Source organism: Rhagoletis zephyria, unplaced genomic scaffold, assembly GCF_001687245.7.
Source record: "Rhagoletis zephyria isolate East Lansing unplaced genomic scaffold, Rhagoletis_zephyria_1.1 Rzeph_scaffold_02414, whole genome shotgun sequence".
Classification (NCBI taxonomy): Eukaryota; Metazoa; Arthropoda; class Insecta; order Diptera; family Tephritidae; genus Rhagoletis; species Rhagoletis zephyria.
Genome location: NW_016159498.1, coordinates 63,921 through 80,035, shown reverse-complemented (window position 1 = coordinate 80,035; position 16,115 = coordinate 63,921). Strand labels below are relative to the sequence as shown.

At 36.6% G+C, this 16,115-nt stretch overlaps 1 protein-coding gene across 1 annotated transcript in view; it reads right to left on the bottom strand.

Moving 5' to 3' along the window:
- Positions 1–4,087: 4,087 nt before the first annotated feature.
- Positions 4,088–16,115, bottom strand: part of LOC108366836 (uncharacterized) — a 72,938-nt gene continuing 60,910 nt past the window's right edge. The window contains 4 exon segments of the mRNA XM_017621312.1: positions 4,088–5,161; positions 5,228–6,373; positions 6,636–6,710; positions 6,860–8,123. Coding sequence (XP_017476801.1) covers positions 5,346–6,373; positions 6,636–6,710; positions 6,860–8,123 — 2,367 coding nt within the window. The 3' untranslated portion in view covers positions 4,088–5,161; positions 5,228–5,345.

Genomic DNA, 16,115 nt, shown 5'->3' with positions numbered 1-16,115 from the left:
ACTTAGAATTCTAATAGGGTTGCCATCTGTCTAAAAAACTATAAGATCGGCACCTTTCTTTGGATTACAAAAGATGAAGTGTCAAATGAAAGGGATTGGCCTCTAGAAAAGTAATATTTTTTTTTTTTGAATATGGCTGCAACCTTTTAATAAAATGCCCAAATTTAATAGGCGTAGGCCTCATCTGTACCGTCACTGTCAAACGAAAAGATTTAGCCTCTGGATGTGTAATAATGTATTATGTATTTTTCTGAGTAGGGTTGCCACCTGTTTAAAAAATAAAAGATCGTCACCGTTCTCCGGATAAAAAAAAAAAAATAAGATACCAAATGAAAGTGCATGACCTTCGCATGTACAAAAACTTTAAGTTTTATGAATAGGGTTGCCACCTATTTAAAATTACTATCTTCTATACATAGTATAAAGGAAAGGCGAGATATTTTAATCACGCTACTGAACGGATTTAGGCAAGATTTTTTTATGTATACAAAAAACGAAGTACATGATGACATATGATTTCTTTCTCCAAATACGTATATGTACATATGTACATACATATGCATACATTCAGCACGTGGCAGAGCCTCGCTCATCCGTGGCCGGCTAGTTTATTTATGTTCTCCATACCAAATCTTTATTTTTTTTATAAAAATATCGACATTCAGGGGGCGAATTCATTGGTGTTGGGGTGACACACAGTGGTCGGATAAGCCATGTTTTACGCGAAAAAGGCATATTTTAAAACTATGATAAATTAACCGGAATAAAGCTTATTGTTCAGAAATTTCCAACGAACTCAAAACTGATTAGTATTTTCAATAATATTGGCTGAGCAAGCCGTTGGATCCCTTTAATTCAACGAATTCCGATCGTGGCACGTTCTAACAGTCATGAATTGATAGCTTTCTTAACAATATTTTCAGGAAACTTTCAATTAAAACGGTAATTGCTGGTTTGAAATATTACATAATAAAACTTGGTTGCTTAATTATCAACACCTTAATAACACGGCTTATTCAACAAAGTTGAAGTAAATTTTCAAAAGTCCAATAACAAATCCAAAATGGCGTCCCAGAATTTAAAATATTACTGAATGTTCATGAAACTTAGAGATCCTTAGGTTCGCTCACTACAAATTTCAAACTAGTTGTCCAATATGGCGTCTGAAATTTCCAAAAATTCAAACTTGAGCCACTTTATTTAAAAATGAGAAAACTGAAGTTTTGGAAATGACGAATTTGGTATAAAATAAAAAAATCTTAAAAAAACTATTGGGGCCTAGATCAAATTATTTTGGCTGAACCAAAGAACGTAGATAATAAGGAGCAACTCGTTATAATTGCAGCGAGTGTGAGTAAGAACGGCGTGCCTTCACGCCCTAGGACGTTTTTTGATTGGATGAAAAGAGAAGGCACGCCCTGTTCAAAGCCTGGTGCATAATTGGAAAATTTTCCCAGAAAACCCAACAGTACTAGTTAAAAATACACCTAAAAAGGCTAACTAACTCAAAAAATGGAATTTCAAAGTTATCGCTTATAATAACTCGGCGATAATACTATGGAAAATGAAAAAAAAAAGTAATTTTCTCGGAAAATTTACGTGATGGAATTTATTTATAACTTTTTTTTTGTAGCTTACTATATAAAACATAGCCAAATTACTCATTGGGTTTTTTAAGGAGTAAACCACCGAAATCCTGTACAATATTTAAGAAATAAATGCTTTAATGAATTTCAAACAAAAAAAAATTGTTCACATAATTGCAGAATTTTTTAAAAAGTTGTAAGCTCTTAAAATACAATTTTTTCTATTTTCTTAGGACATTTTCTGGAGAAAGTTTTTCAAAATATTTAAATGAGCCAAAATATTTTGCTTAAAAGTCATAAAATATGCACATAAAATGTTACGATTCGCCCCGAGTGGTAAACACGATTTATTTTGTATGGCCGCTAGATGTACTTTAATACAATGGAAGATAATGACAAACTTTACATACTATTTAACAATTCGTATTGTACCAGTAGAAGTGGTATGTAATTATGACAAGTTACTAGTTATAATATCGATAAACTTCTTAAACGTACACACAAAGTATATAATTTCTAAACAGTATTGCCAATTTAGTTTTCATATTAATATAGTAAATGGTGGTTATAGATTTAATTAAATGCATGTTTTAAGTGCTATCATCTACATAAATTTTCGCACATTAAAACTTCTATTTATGAACTTCTTAGACATATTCATAGGTATATGATTTTTGTGTGCACAAGGAATCTAACGTTTACTACTCACGAATAAGTACAACTAAAATATTAATGTAACCTTAAAAGGCAAATGATTTTTTTTTTTTGTGTTCATTCAAATGGTTACAACAAAAAACAAAGTACATCTTGGTTAATTTATTCATACCATTAAATCATGCTCAACGCATCGAATTGATATGCTTTCCGAAACCGTGAACTAATCTTTTGTATTAAAAAATAATACACAAAATCATCACACACAAAAATCTTAAAAATGGAAGAACTACCATTACTAATTCTTGATACACCAACATGCATGCATACACTGCTCATCTAAGACTTGAAATTAAAAAAATAAAAATAAAAGCACCACAATTAGTTTAATATACCCATTTTGCATTTTCTTTATTCAGACATTCTGCATGGAATTAACAAATTCTACAACTTATACAGAATTATGCACATAATTAAAAAGTTTTGCTCTAACTATTAAAACTAAACTAGATAACATTGAATGGTTGCTTTTTTGCGAAATAAAGAGTAAATTTTGCTATCGAGCGAAAATGAAATGTCTATAGACAACACGTACGATAAAGTTTGTTCGTAAATGCAGTATTATAACCGAATAAACAAAACATATTGCTGCAGCTATTCGATTAAAAACTTTTCCATAAATGCAAACACAATTTTTAAAATACTTATACTGCGCTGCTATAGGGTGCTTTCGGAAATACATCAAGCCAAAGCATCAGTCTCTTTTACTTCTAAACTACAACTAATGGAAATACCTTGTTTACGCAATTATGTTCCAATTGGGCATTTAACCGTGGTTGAGCATATTGGACATTTCCATCAATTATAGTTTAGAAATAAAAGCGTCTGGTGCTTTGGCTTGATGCATTTCTGAGCGCACCCATACTGTCGTAAGAAGCTGAATCCAAAATGGATAAGCATGGGCCTGTTCGAGGCACGTAATAAAAGCGGCACTGAGGAAAATTTAGAACATTGTTGCAACTCCCCAACTGATTAAAAGTTGGTAGAAATTCACAACGAACTTTATTTAATGGTTTGCGCAACACTGAGGTTGAGATTGCAACTCGAACAAGCCCCATTTGTAAAACGGGCATAATCAATTGTGGACAGAACACGCCCCGTGTTCAGAAATGCATCACGCCAATGCATCAGTGTTATTTTTAAATTATAAATGATGGGGATATCCATATGCGCAGCGATGGTTAAATGCCGAATAAATGCAAATAAGCCATTTCCATCAATTGTAGTTTACAAATAAGAGGCTGATGCTTTGGCTTGATGCAGGGTGCGTTCGATCTATGTAATAATGGGCGTGTTCAGAAACGCATCAAGCCAAATAATGCCTTTTTACTAAACTATAATTGATGGAAATGTCCAATACGCACAACCACGCTTAAATGCCTAATTGGAACTTAGTTGCATAAATACGGTGTTTTCATCAATAATAGTTCAGAAGTAAAATAGACTGATGCTTTGGCCTGATGCATTTCTGAACACACGCAATTACTGCAATACTGCATCCATGTTGCTTTCTTGATGCTTATCTGTAAAAAGTAACATTGCCGCATTAATTGCAGCACGATTACACCCGTTTCCCAGGCACTTTTTCGTTTTCTGCAATGGTGAGTCTACCTAACCAAAACAGCCCTGATTCATATGTGACCATGGATTTTCGCTTGATCATACAAATAGATACTGCAATTACGATCTTATCCAGCCGTTATGCCTAAATTCAATATTTCCTATAGGAAAATAAACTAAACATTTCTAGGAAATTATAAAAAATTTCCTATTCAAAACAAAATATGTATATGCGAATATAGGTAGTTGTAAATTTTTATTAGAATGCATAACACTTACATAATTTCGATCTAAAACTACTTTTATTAATAAAAAAATTGCTATTTTCATACATTCTTAAATATTTGCTTTACATTAATTTACAAATACGTAGTTACATAATTTAAATAAATTACAATTTAACCCCCGAGAAACAACAAATTTCAACTCTCCAAGTCTCGAGATATTTTTGTATCTAGTCGTATTCACACAATATGAAAACCGTAGGGTCTTCAGCACTCATAATCAATCTATAATACCTGCAAGAGCCGAGAGGAAAATATTTAGCATGCGCATATGTATATCGACTTATGGCAATCTCAGATCAAGTAACCAAAAACGCAAGGGCGTAGTGATCTAAAATAATTTTACGTTAAACAGTCTTTATGCTGTAGATCGGAAATTATCAACTAATTTTATGATAAACACGAAGTTGCGTTTGAACTCTTTCTAAATATCATGCTAGCAAATCATAAAATTCGGATTCAACCCAATTAAAATAGGTAAACAGTGACTAGAGAAAGCATAGCAGCACGACAAAATAAAAACATCAAAATGAATAACACATTTTTAATTGGGAGGTGTAGCCATCCGAGTATTAGCGTTTCCATACCGTTAAATTTATGTAAGATACATAAATATGGCACTCTAGCCCCTAGCCCTCAGTTTACAGCTTCCATTATTGCCACGTGGCTATAAGATTATTTCAGTTGATCGTCGCTCCTGCCCAAAAAGCATGGGGTCACAGCTGAATGCATCCGAGGATGCAGGCGCAAATTTGGAAGTGCGTTTTGCACGACCACTACATGGTGCTGAGGCGGTAGTTACCACAGAAGCACCGTTGCTGCCACAAATAGTAGTTACCGTCGAGACGGCATTAAGCGAATGCAATGACATCTGTTGTGGTGTGCCTGAGACGCTACAAGCGCTATTGGCTGTGCTATTCATTGGTGGGTATTTGATGATTGTTGTAATTGATGGTGTCAGCGTGGCGGTCGAACTATCATTGCTCCCATGTCGTGTCCCGGATTGCTGCTGTAGTTCTGAAACAGAAGGGTGTTGCTTTCATTTAAAATTGATTCGATGAGTTTTGTTGCTTGATTGTTTACCATGTGATAGCGTTTGTTGCACCATTGCAGGCTCGTGGAGAACGGCTGTTTTCCGTATCGTCTGCTGAAGTAGCGAGTTCACATCGATCGCTGGCCACGCGACCAGCGAAACACTTCGTCATAAGTAGCTATCCAATGGAGATGTGTCCCGTTTATGACGATGATGTTTGATGTAATGCTTGCAGGGCTTCCTACTAGACGCTGGAACATTGGTTGATTTCGATACCGATTCAGCTGGATTAATTTCGCCAGGAATTTTCAGTTTCCTTCGCGTTGGTGTTTCTGTGGGTGACTTTTGGCTTTGGTGATTACCAGAAGAAAGTGAGAAATATTCTGCGGATTGACTAAGTGATGAACCTATGTCCTCTGTTAATGTGTTGTTGAAACTGCGCAGTGTTACATCTGCATCTTCAGCGTTTGGCGTTGACGCAACTGACGATGCATTTGTCAAAGGCGTCAGGGTACTTGAATGTTCTGCATCGAAATCTGCCGCAGATGTTAAAGCCGTACACGAAGTGTCCCTAGCGGTGTGCATTTTCCCAGTTGTAGCAGTCTCGCAGTCATCATCGCCAGCTTCGTCCGCACAGTCGCATTCGCAGCAACAGCAAGTGCTCGAATGGCAGGAGCAGAAGCTTGCACTGCTTCTTCGGCTAGTATGCGTTGAACTTTCTGTGGTAGTCTTTTCTTTTTCTTGTGCGACCTGTTTGCCAATGCTGGCCGCTGTTAATTTGTCATCTGTCTGAGCTTCCTCTTCTGCCTCTTCTCCCGTTGATATTGTGGACCTTCGGCGCAAATTACAGCGGTGACATTCTGCCGACACCACCAGCTCGTGTGGTGCCATTCGTCCCTCCTCGTCGTTATCATCAGCATCCAAGTCATCGATACTACTGCAACTGGTGGCATCTGCATTTTGGCAGGAACAATTGGAACAATGCGAGCAAGTGCTGCAGCAATCGTCTGCAACACCAGCATCATATAATTTTCGTCGAATTTTAACACATTCGTTATGTGCCGCATCCTGCTTCCTTCTTTCACCGCTAGTAATGCCACAAATAGAATCATTGCAGCAAGCCATGTGTTTTGTAATTTTGTCCTGAATACGTCTGTCGGTTTTTGTTTCGGTCCGAATGTAATTATTAAAAAATTCTGAAAATAAAGAGAAATAAATTTAAAATTGGTTGTAACATGCATATTGATATTCTGAATATTTGATCATTAGATATTTCTAGAATCATAGGTACGAAAAAATAGAGCACATAAAAACTAAAGAATCGCGATGAAAAACTGTACTTTATTTTTAGGCACGAAATGTGAAAGCCATAATACAAATTTTAATTCAAAATCGTTTAAAAAACCTTCGCGGCTTTAGAACTTTTATTTGTTTTATATAATTAGGGGAAATACTTACCGTTTATATCTCTGCTACCCCAAAGTGTATGGTGGGCGTTTTTATGTGGCCCGGTGATCAATGAATTTGATATCGCTGTAAAAATAAATATTTTACACATTTTTTGGTAAATCAAAATTTTTGTCCAAACACGGGAAAAAATGAAATTTAAACGCGGGTTTTACTAAGCTAAGCCTGCATAATTCTCTACATATACACATATTATTCCTTATTTATAAGCTCACCTCTTTCTTCACCATTGCTTTCATTGAAATTTTCTCGCGACAATTCATCCGTTTCAACTGTACTGTTCGAATTCATTGAATCACATCGTTCGCGTGGATGTTTTCGCCGCTGTTTCTTGCCATCCCCATCGTTGTCGTGTAACGGTGCCAATATAATAGGCTCCATGCTACCCATCGCCATTTTGTAGGCAAAGTTTGAGGTGGCAGTGCTTGTATTGTCTTCAGTCATTGTAGCTGCATCTATTTCAATTGCTATTTCATGCAACCTTTCTTCACCAGTATCCACACTCGATTGCTGCAGATCGTCACTGGAACCATAGGAAGACTTACTATTATAACCTGGAAGTCGGCGGACGTTGTTTTTATTTCGATAATGCAGTTCCGGTTGCAAGTGGCGATAGTTGTGATGATGATGATGGTGTTGGTGCCGATGATGGTGGGCATGATGACGTTGATGAAATGTGCGACTTGTCCGATTACGATGTTCACATTGTTTCATAGGTCTGCTTTCACCTCCATCACCACTTCCAGGTGAATAATGGTGGCAATGATGCGTGATATGGCAGTGACACGTGATTTCGCCAGACTTTAAGTTGCCATTTATCAGACCACAGCAGCTGTTTGATTTTTGATGATTTGCACAGCAATCCATTGTAGTGCTATGGCCATGACAGCTATGCAATTGACTCCAACTTAAAATCGAGTCCGGCGTTTGTGTAGCATTGTGTCGTTGTCGCACTGTATCACCATGTTGGCATCGACATTTACGACGCCCTCTTCCACCATCTCTAGCAGACATAGATCCCTTATTATTGGGAGAGTCCGGCCTGGCTCGACTCGATGATTTTCGCGATATGCTATCAGGCCGCTTGACAATTACCACTGAATCTAAAGTGCAGTCTCCTCTTTCATCGGCAAGCATTTTTCTTGATGCCTCTCTCCCTTTATTAAGGGTATTGTTATTAAGATGATATTGGAAGGCTTTGTTATCATGATATTTTCTGTATTCAGGATTCGCGTAGCTGTTGAAATGTTCATCATCAGCAATGGCGGTGAGCAGATGGTCATCTCCACTGCTTGTAGTAGTGATAGCAAGAGATTGATTGTTGTCCGAGTTGTTAGTTGTTTGCAGGTCGTTTGGATTTTGGGATTGTTGCGGTTGTTCTTCGGGGGCAAACTGCTAATCTCCACGGCGCATCTCACGCGCCTTGGTATTCTTTCTATAGAACCAAACTTGTAGCAATATTGCAAGATCTAAGCTAACCTGAAATTAAAATAGTATTTTAACACGGAAGCACGAGCTATACGTTTTAACATGTACAATTAAATGCCGAAACCAATGAAATAAATGTAGCGTATTCAAAAAGCACGCTTACCATTTTAACGTAACCTCAAAGGCGGGTATTAGAAAAAGAAGTCACCTTTGCAAAAGATCTGGAATTTATGCAATTTCTTCCAGGTAAAAAAAAATGTAGCTGGAATATTGGCTTGCCAATGAAGTTGGCTGCCTTTACTTAAAACGGTAGTTGCCACCTGGCCTGCGCGGCGGGACATCTGTGGCAAAATAGTTGCAGCGTATACGAATTTCTAAATTATATCACCAGAGAACGCACGTTCTCTGGTGAATCTGTGTACAGGAAAAATTGAGAAGAATTCGATCAATTAAATAAAGCCTTCTGGAAAGTTATAGTATAACAGTTTATCTAGTTAAAAATAATTTTTCTGTAGTGTATTTTGTTGTTGTACAACAATAACCTGATAACCAGGCAAGCGTGAACAACTGACCACAGTGGTTTTTGGGTCGAGGAATCCATTTTTTATGTTTATTTTCACCTAAACCTTACCCTAGGGACGCTGCTGTACAATTTTGCTATTTTTTTTTTGGGTTTTCATCGAAAAATTGTATATTTATGGTTTCAAGACTGAGTAATTATTTATTCCAGTTTCATTGTATAAGTTATGCCAGATTATGTGACAAAGATCATTACAATGGCCCGTAGTCATAGTCAAAATAAAGTCGACTTTAAAGTTAGTTGCAGCTTTTTGACATAATTTTCAATGGGATATCTGTCAAAAAAGCTGCAACTAACTTTAAAGTCGACTTTATTTTGACTATGACTACAGGCCATTATTTTTCTAAAAAAAATATATATAGCATGATCGTGAGGAAGCGTTTATGTGAAATATTTTATGAGAAAAAAGAACATTTTTATAGAGGAAAATACTTTCCTAATTAAAAAATAATATTTTCTATTACAAAATGGGTTTTTTATGTACACTTAGAAAAATTATGGTATGAAAGTACTTAAAAAAATGGCTAAAAAATTATAAAAAAAATTTAAAAATTATAACTGTATTTTTTCAACCTAACTTAACACTAAGCGTATTACTTATACTTTTGTTTACACGTGGTACTAATGACAGCAGCAAAAAAATCTACATGGTAAATTATCTAAAATTATTATGGTTCAATATTCCGTATTCAAAATTTGGTATTCAAAACTCTGTATAGCAAAATTCTGTATAACAAAGTTCTGTATTTTAATATTCTGTATTTTAGTATTCTGTATTGCAAGTGGGCTTTTGTTTTACTATCCATATGCTTTTTCGATTTTTTCCAAACAGAATTTCGTAAAGGAAAACTTAAAAACATATAAACAAAAATAAGTTTTCCAATTTTTCCAATACAGAATTCCGTAACAACTATACGTTAAATGACTACATTTCATTAACCGGTGGGAAAATATAAAAAAATATCAAAAGAAGATGAGATGTCCCACCAGTCACAACTTTAGATATTTTTTAACACATTCGGATTCTCGACACGAGCGTTCTTAACCTGTGCCTAAAATCAAATCTTTTATACAGTTGTACACTTGTTTGCTATTGTGAGGCTGCGGCTTTTTGAGTGTGTGTACATTTTTTCATTATCTACGTTTATGTTAAAAAATAAGGCCGAATAGCTGCACATCTTATGCTGGGTAAGTGATTCTGGTTTCTCTTTTTTCTTTATTGAATTTGTTCTACAAAGTGCGTATACTAATTCTAAATTGCCTGTGAAAAGGAAAAATAAGCTGCGTCTAGTGACGGACAAGTCTGTGGCGCCATGTGCTTTTTCTGCCGAAGCAGAAAGTAGCACGGCCAAAAAATCAAAAATAACTACTAAATAATGACGACGTAACAGGTTTTTATGAACTATCGAATGATGGTTTAAGAAAGATCTGTTCAGAAAAACATTTTGAAAATTCTGATGTGTCTGGTGACATGAAGACGGATTATACCGTGGAAAAAATTATAGAAAAAAAACGGGAGTTCTTAATGTGGCTGACGATGGCAAATTGGCAAAAAATGACAAGCAAGAATTATCAATTCTTGTGAAAAATCCGCCAAATTTCAAAGGTGAAATTTTTCTGTTGGTTGACTCGTCTGAGTGCCAAGCGATAAGGAACGACAAATTACTACTGGCCTAACCCTCCTCAGCCAAATTAAGGACCTCAAAGTACAAGACCTTGATCTAGTTTACGCGATAGGGAGATCTCTCTATAAAGTCACCTTCAATAACGTCTTTGCGGCTAACAGCTTTCTGTTGGATAACAACAGAGTAAGGAAGAGGGAATTGAAACCATTGCCAGAACGGCTCTTGAAATTTACGGAGTGGTACGTGGAGTACCAGTATGTTTCAGTGAGTATGACATTCTAAAAAACGCAAGGTCTGCAGCCACAATTGTGTCTGTTATGCGATTTAAACGCAAAGATGCTGTAGCCGATACTTACTCCCCCACTACAACAATAAAGATAGGCTTCTCAGGCAGCGACGTTCCTACAGAAATTATTGTTGAGCTTACAAAACTCAACGTAGACATATACATACTTCCCCTGAGGCAATGTGTAAATTGTGGTAGATTAGGTCACACCAAATGCGGGTGCAAATCATAGAAAAGATGCTTGCAATGCGGCAAAATTGAATGCAACAACAACGAATGTGAAACCCACTCATATACATATTCTCTGTGGTAGGAACGGCACCAGTGCCAAAGATAAGGACAGGTGCCCACATTGGGAAAAAGAGATGTCGGTGAACCGCATCAAGACTGTAAAAAGATTGACAAGGAAAGAGGTGCTAGACACTTACTTTCCAAAAAATTCCAAGCGCTTTAATATACTTGAAAATGAAGATGTAAATTTCCCGCTTATTACAAAAGAAAATGGCTTTGTAGACATGACTGAGCAAATTAATAGAAATTTTACGAAAAGAAAATATAGCAACATGGTAAAAATGGTAGTGAAAGGGAGTTTCATTATAAAAGCGATAATCATAATTTTCAAACAAAACCCAAAACTACTCCCAACCCGGTTTACAATTCGCTTCCATACCAAAAAAATATAGTAACTCAGTTTGAAAGACTGATAGCAGAAATTTTCAAAATCACCCATAATCTAACTATTCAAAATAGTGACTCAAGCAGTTTTCAGCAAATTCAGCAGTTAAAGAACCAATTCGAATCAATCCTAGTCAGGAGAGCCGAGCTTGAAATTAAAGAGTCTCTAATTTCACCTGATAAACCACAATGAAGTTTCTTCAATACAATTGCCAATCTCTAAAGGCAGATATTGATGCTACTGAGTACTACATCAACAAATATAATATTAGCTGCATTTCTTTATTCGTTCTGAACGTTTGGAATAAACTTTTTTGTTTATTTATTCCTTAGAACGTTCCTGATGATATGTTGACGTATATTTCAAACGCATTCTGTTTATTCCGGCTGTGAAATGGGATTATCCGGAATGTATAAAGAAACGCAGCCAATAAAAAGCATAGAAGTGATGGGTATAGCGGTGTTGCCATAGCCCTAAGGAAAAATGTAAAATTCAAAAAAATCACGTACAACACAGATAGTGACATTATCATCATCAAAACCCTCAATCTGGAAGCTAATGTTATCTGTTCTGCATACTTCCCACCAAGTGTAAACATAAACAATTTCAAACTAGAAACCCAAAGGTTAATAGATTTTCTTGAAACCCAACCAAACACATTCATATTTATTAGGAGACTTCAACGCTAGNGGGGGGGGGGGGGGGGGGGACAATGTGAACTCGGGCAAAGGCAAACTTCTAGCACAGCTCATTCAAAAATCCAACTTTCAGTGCTTAAATAATGGTAACTACACTTTCCAAAGAGCCCCAGAATTAACAACGGCTCCGTGCTGGATCTCACCTTTACCAACTCTAACCTCACATGCACCTGGAATGTGGACACAACCAGGATTGGCGGTAGCCATCACTTACCGGTAATGATAGAAACTAGCAACTGCAAACTTAAAGCAAACAGTTTCATTGCAAAAAACCAACTACTAAAATCTCTAGAGACCCTTGAATGGGACTCAAATATCCAAGATTTTGAAAGTAAGGTTGAAGAAGAAATCAAGAGTGCCACATACACCGTGAGTGAGGGCAGATCCACAAACTGTACAGACTGCTCAGAGCTGCAGGCCAAAAAGCTAGAAGTATTTCAAGCGTGGAAAATTTTGAAAATCTCATATCTCAAAAAAAAAAAATTGAGAAAAGGTTAAAAAAGCAAAAACAAGAAAATTTTGATGAAAAAATTTAAGAACTCAACTCAGGTATAGGAAGGAAGGGCTGGCGCTTCGTAAAAGCGTTAAGAGGCGACTTCGACCAGGACCACTCTGGTATGTGGAACAGCGATAATAATCAATCCTTCTTAGACGCGTTAAAGGAACAGGTTCCAACAACTGTTTCATCACACGCAACAAACAATCCCATAGAGCAGTCTCCAAACCTAACTTTCAGCTTTGAGGAAATCAAGGACACAATATATGGAAAGAAAAAGAACTATGCGGCTGGTGTGGACAAACTCCCTGACCTTACCTTTAACAACCTAAAAACGTGCTTAAACGACATCTTCATATCCAACAAAATCCCAGAAAATTAAAGAGTTGCAAAAATAGTACCCATTTAAAAGAAAGATAAGGATCTAAACCACTATCCAAACTTTCGCCCTATAGCCCTAATACCGGTTCTCCTAAAAGTCAAAAACGCCTGCGTAAAAGATCGCTTATATCAATTTCTTGAAAACAATCGCCTTCTACCATCCACCACTTTGGCCTACAGGAAACACAGATCACCTGCCACTTGCCTGAACCAAATGCTACACCAAATAGCTCACCTAAAAAACAACAAAAAACCTGTTATCTTATGCACAACAGACATTTCTAACGCATACAACTGTGTGGGCATAAACATTCTAAAAACACAACTTTTAGGTCTTAATACTGAACAGTTATACGTTGAATGGATAATAAACTTTTTAGCTTTCCGCATACCCAAACTTGGGAATAGCACAATAGAAATTCACAATGGGTTACCCCAGGGCAGCTGCCTATCTCCCACCTTATTCAACATATACACTTCAAATCTACACCATCTAATAGACCAAAACACGCAGCTTTATCAGTTTGCAGACGATTTCTTCTTTCTTTCCTCAGGTACCTGTTTTGAGGAAGCAAACCGAAATCTACGAGCAAAACTGAGCTCTTTTTCAATCGAATGCAGTCAACTGAATTTCAACTTCAACCCGTGCAAAACTAAAGTTCTACACATCAGTAAAGGTCCCAAAAGGGGAAATTGTTATAAACGTAAACAACTCAAGACTGGTACAATCAAACTCAGCGAGAGCGCTAGGCAGGGTTATTAACAGCTCCATCACTTCAAAAGATCACTATAGGAATATAATAAACATGTCTAGTCACAACCTAAATCTTTTTAAATATATCACAAATGTCAAATCAGGACTCCATTCTCAAATAGCACTTAATATATACAAACCTATGGTTCGATCCAAAATTAAGTATTGCAACACCACCCTAGCCAACAGCCCTTAATCTGCATTGAGCAAAATTCAAGTCCTACAAAACAAAATCCTTAGAAGATGCCTTGGTCTTACACCGTCAACCCCAATTCAAACTATCTATGCTTTAGCAAATGAACTTCGCCCATCTGAAAGGGCCACATGGCTCACAGCCAAAGAAATAGTCAAACTAGCAGCATTACAGGATCCAATAGTCACCTCAATCAAATCAAACCTGTCCCTAAATTCCAGCTACTCAATAGTATATAACAAATTCTCCAACATTTTTGACAGTCTTGATGTGGTACACCGACATCATCCAGCGGCCAATCTGGAAATTATTGGCAAAACAATCACCACTAAGAAATCCGACATAACAGTGGAAGACATGAAAGCACAGCATGCCTCAATGGTTGATGACTATCTAAGCAGGAATTTCACCATCATCTACACGGATGCATCCCTAGCTGAAAACAAAACAGGCTGTGGAATCTACATAGTGAACACTAATTCTGAGCAGACCTTTCATTTTTCATTTTTCATTTTTCATTTAAATCATCGTCGGCCTTTGGGGAACTACGGGCCATAGAGGAAACAATAGACGTTGCATCAAAAAATAACTACATCTGCCTGGTAATTTTCTTCGACAGCTTAGTCTCAAACACAAATATTCCAACAATAGTATTGCAGAAAATTAATCAGGATAATTTTTCCAGTGTTCATGTAAGATGGATTCCCAGCCACAAGAGTCTCCCAGGTAACGAAAAAGCGGACGAGCTTGCCAAAAAAGCCACTGACCAAAGTAAAGAGCGAAATACATAACCCAAGCGGCTTGACAAACCAAGCGAAATTTCCCTTTGCTTCAAGCCATTTGTGCTGTCTATGGGGTGTTTGAAGGTTTGACAAACCGCTTGAGGGAAATTTGAGCAAAAATCAAATTTTTTTGATTTTCTGGCCGCCATGTTGACGTTTGATCAAACCGCTTGCGATGTGGATGGTAAAATCGCCTCAATTGCAACTGAAATTTCACCAAGTGAAGACGTAAAGGAGAATAATGGTAGAAAACTAAAATGTTTTACATTGTTAACCGAAAGAAAACTAAAATTCTGTGCTTGAACGACTCATGTTGGCATGGTCTATGGCAAAATGGGAAAAGTATGTTTGACAAGCCGCTTGTGTGGTGTATTTCGCTCTTTATAGTAAGACTGTCAAACTCACAGTTGACGAGGCGTGTAAGCTGATTAAAAATAAAATATACGGCGAAGTCTACAACAATTTCCTTAACCATTCCAACTCCAACAGACCACCTCTTTGCCACCACCTTTCCTTCAAGGAGAGGCACTACCTGGTTCAAAAAACTAAATTTCAGCCCTAAAGACATTAAAACGTTAAACAGGGTTAGGGTGGCCAGATGCGCTGATTTAATCTGTACAAATGCTGACTTTTTCTATTGTACTGATTTCTAAGAGCCCGAAATCAGTACACAAAATCTACTGATTTTTTGAGTTTGTACTGATTTTGTACTGATTTTTACATATCATAATTACTTTTGTAAACTGGTGTAATTGACATTTACTTGAGGTTTACATGTTCAAAACAATGGTTTTTGACAACTCATTACCCATTAAACCATTATTAAAAAGGTGTCAGCTGGCAATTGTTTCGTTTCCTGGGATTTCGCAATATAACAAACTGTTTGGATTCAACCCAACTCAACTTCACGATTTGCAGGTTTTACAGGATTTACAGGAAAAGCTGGTTTCGCCATTAATAAATCTTATGAAAGGTGGCGGTGAGTTAATCTTATATTAAGTACACTGTGAGAAGATGACAATAAGAGATCATCTTTTGATTATAATTAAACATCCACTGAGAAATCGGCTGTATTTCAAACTTAAGTCGACTACTGCTACGGTGCAATGTAAGTTCTAAAAATTTGGAAAAGGTGCAAACTACCGACTCTTTTTACAACGCTTTTATCACCTTGCAATGTTGTGGGTCCAGAAACTTTCAATGTTGTGGATCCAGAAACTTTCAATGTTGTGTGTCCTACACCAAAGCAAAGCTTTGAAAAGTTCCTGTAAAAAAGCATAGTGCATAGGGCGACAGCTGTAGTGAATAGGGCGAGGTAGATGACATCTAGATGTCACCCTATGTACTACGTTTGCTACAGCGGAAATAGACGACACGCCATTTCTTTAAATAAAATTAATTGGTGCTCGTTTGTATGTACATACATATGTAAATGCATGTGTGTGCACCTTTCTATTAATATCGTTGAATTATTTTAATATCTATTGCAAAATTTTATTCAGACAGGACTAAAAAGTAGAAAATAAATAATATAAAAAAAACTTTTTAATATACAACGCTTTTATAAATGGA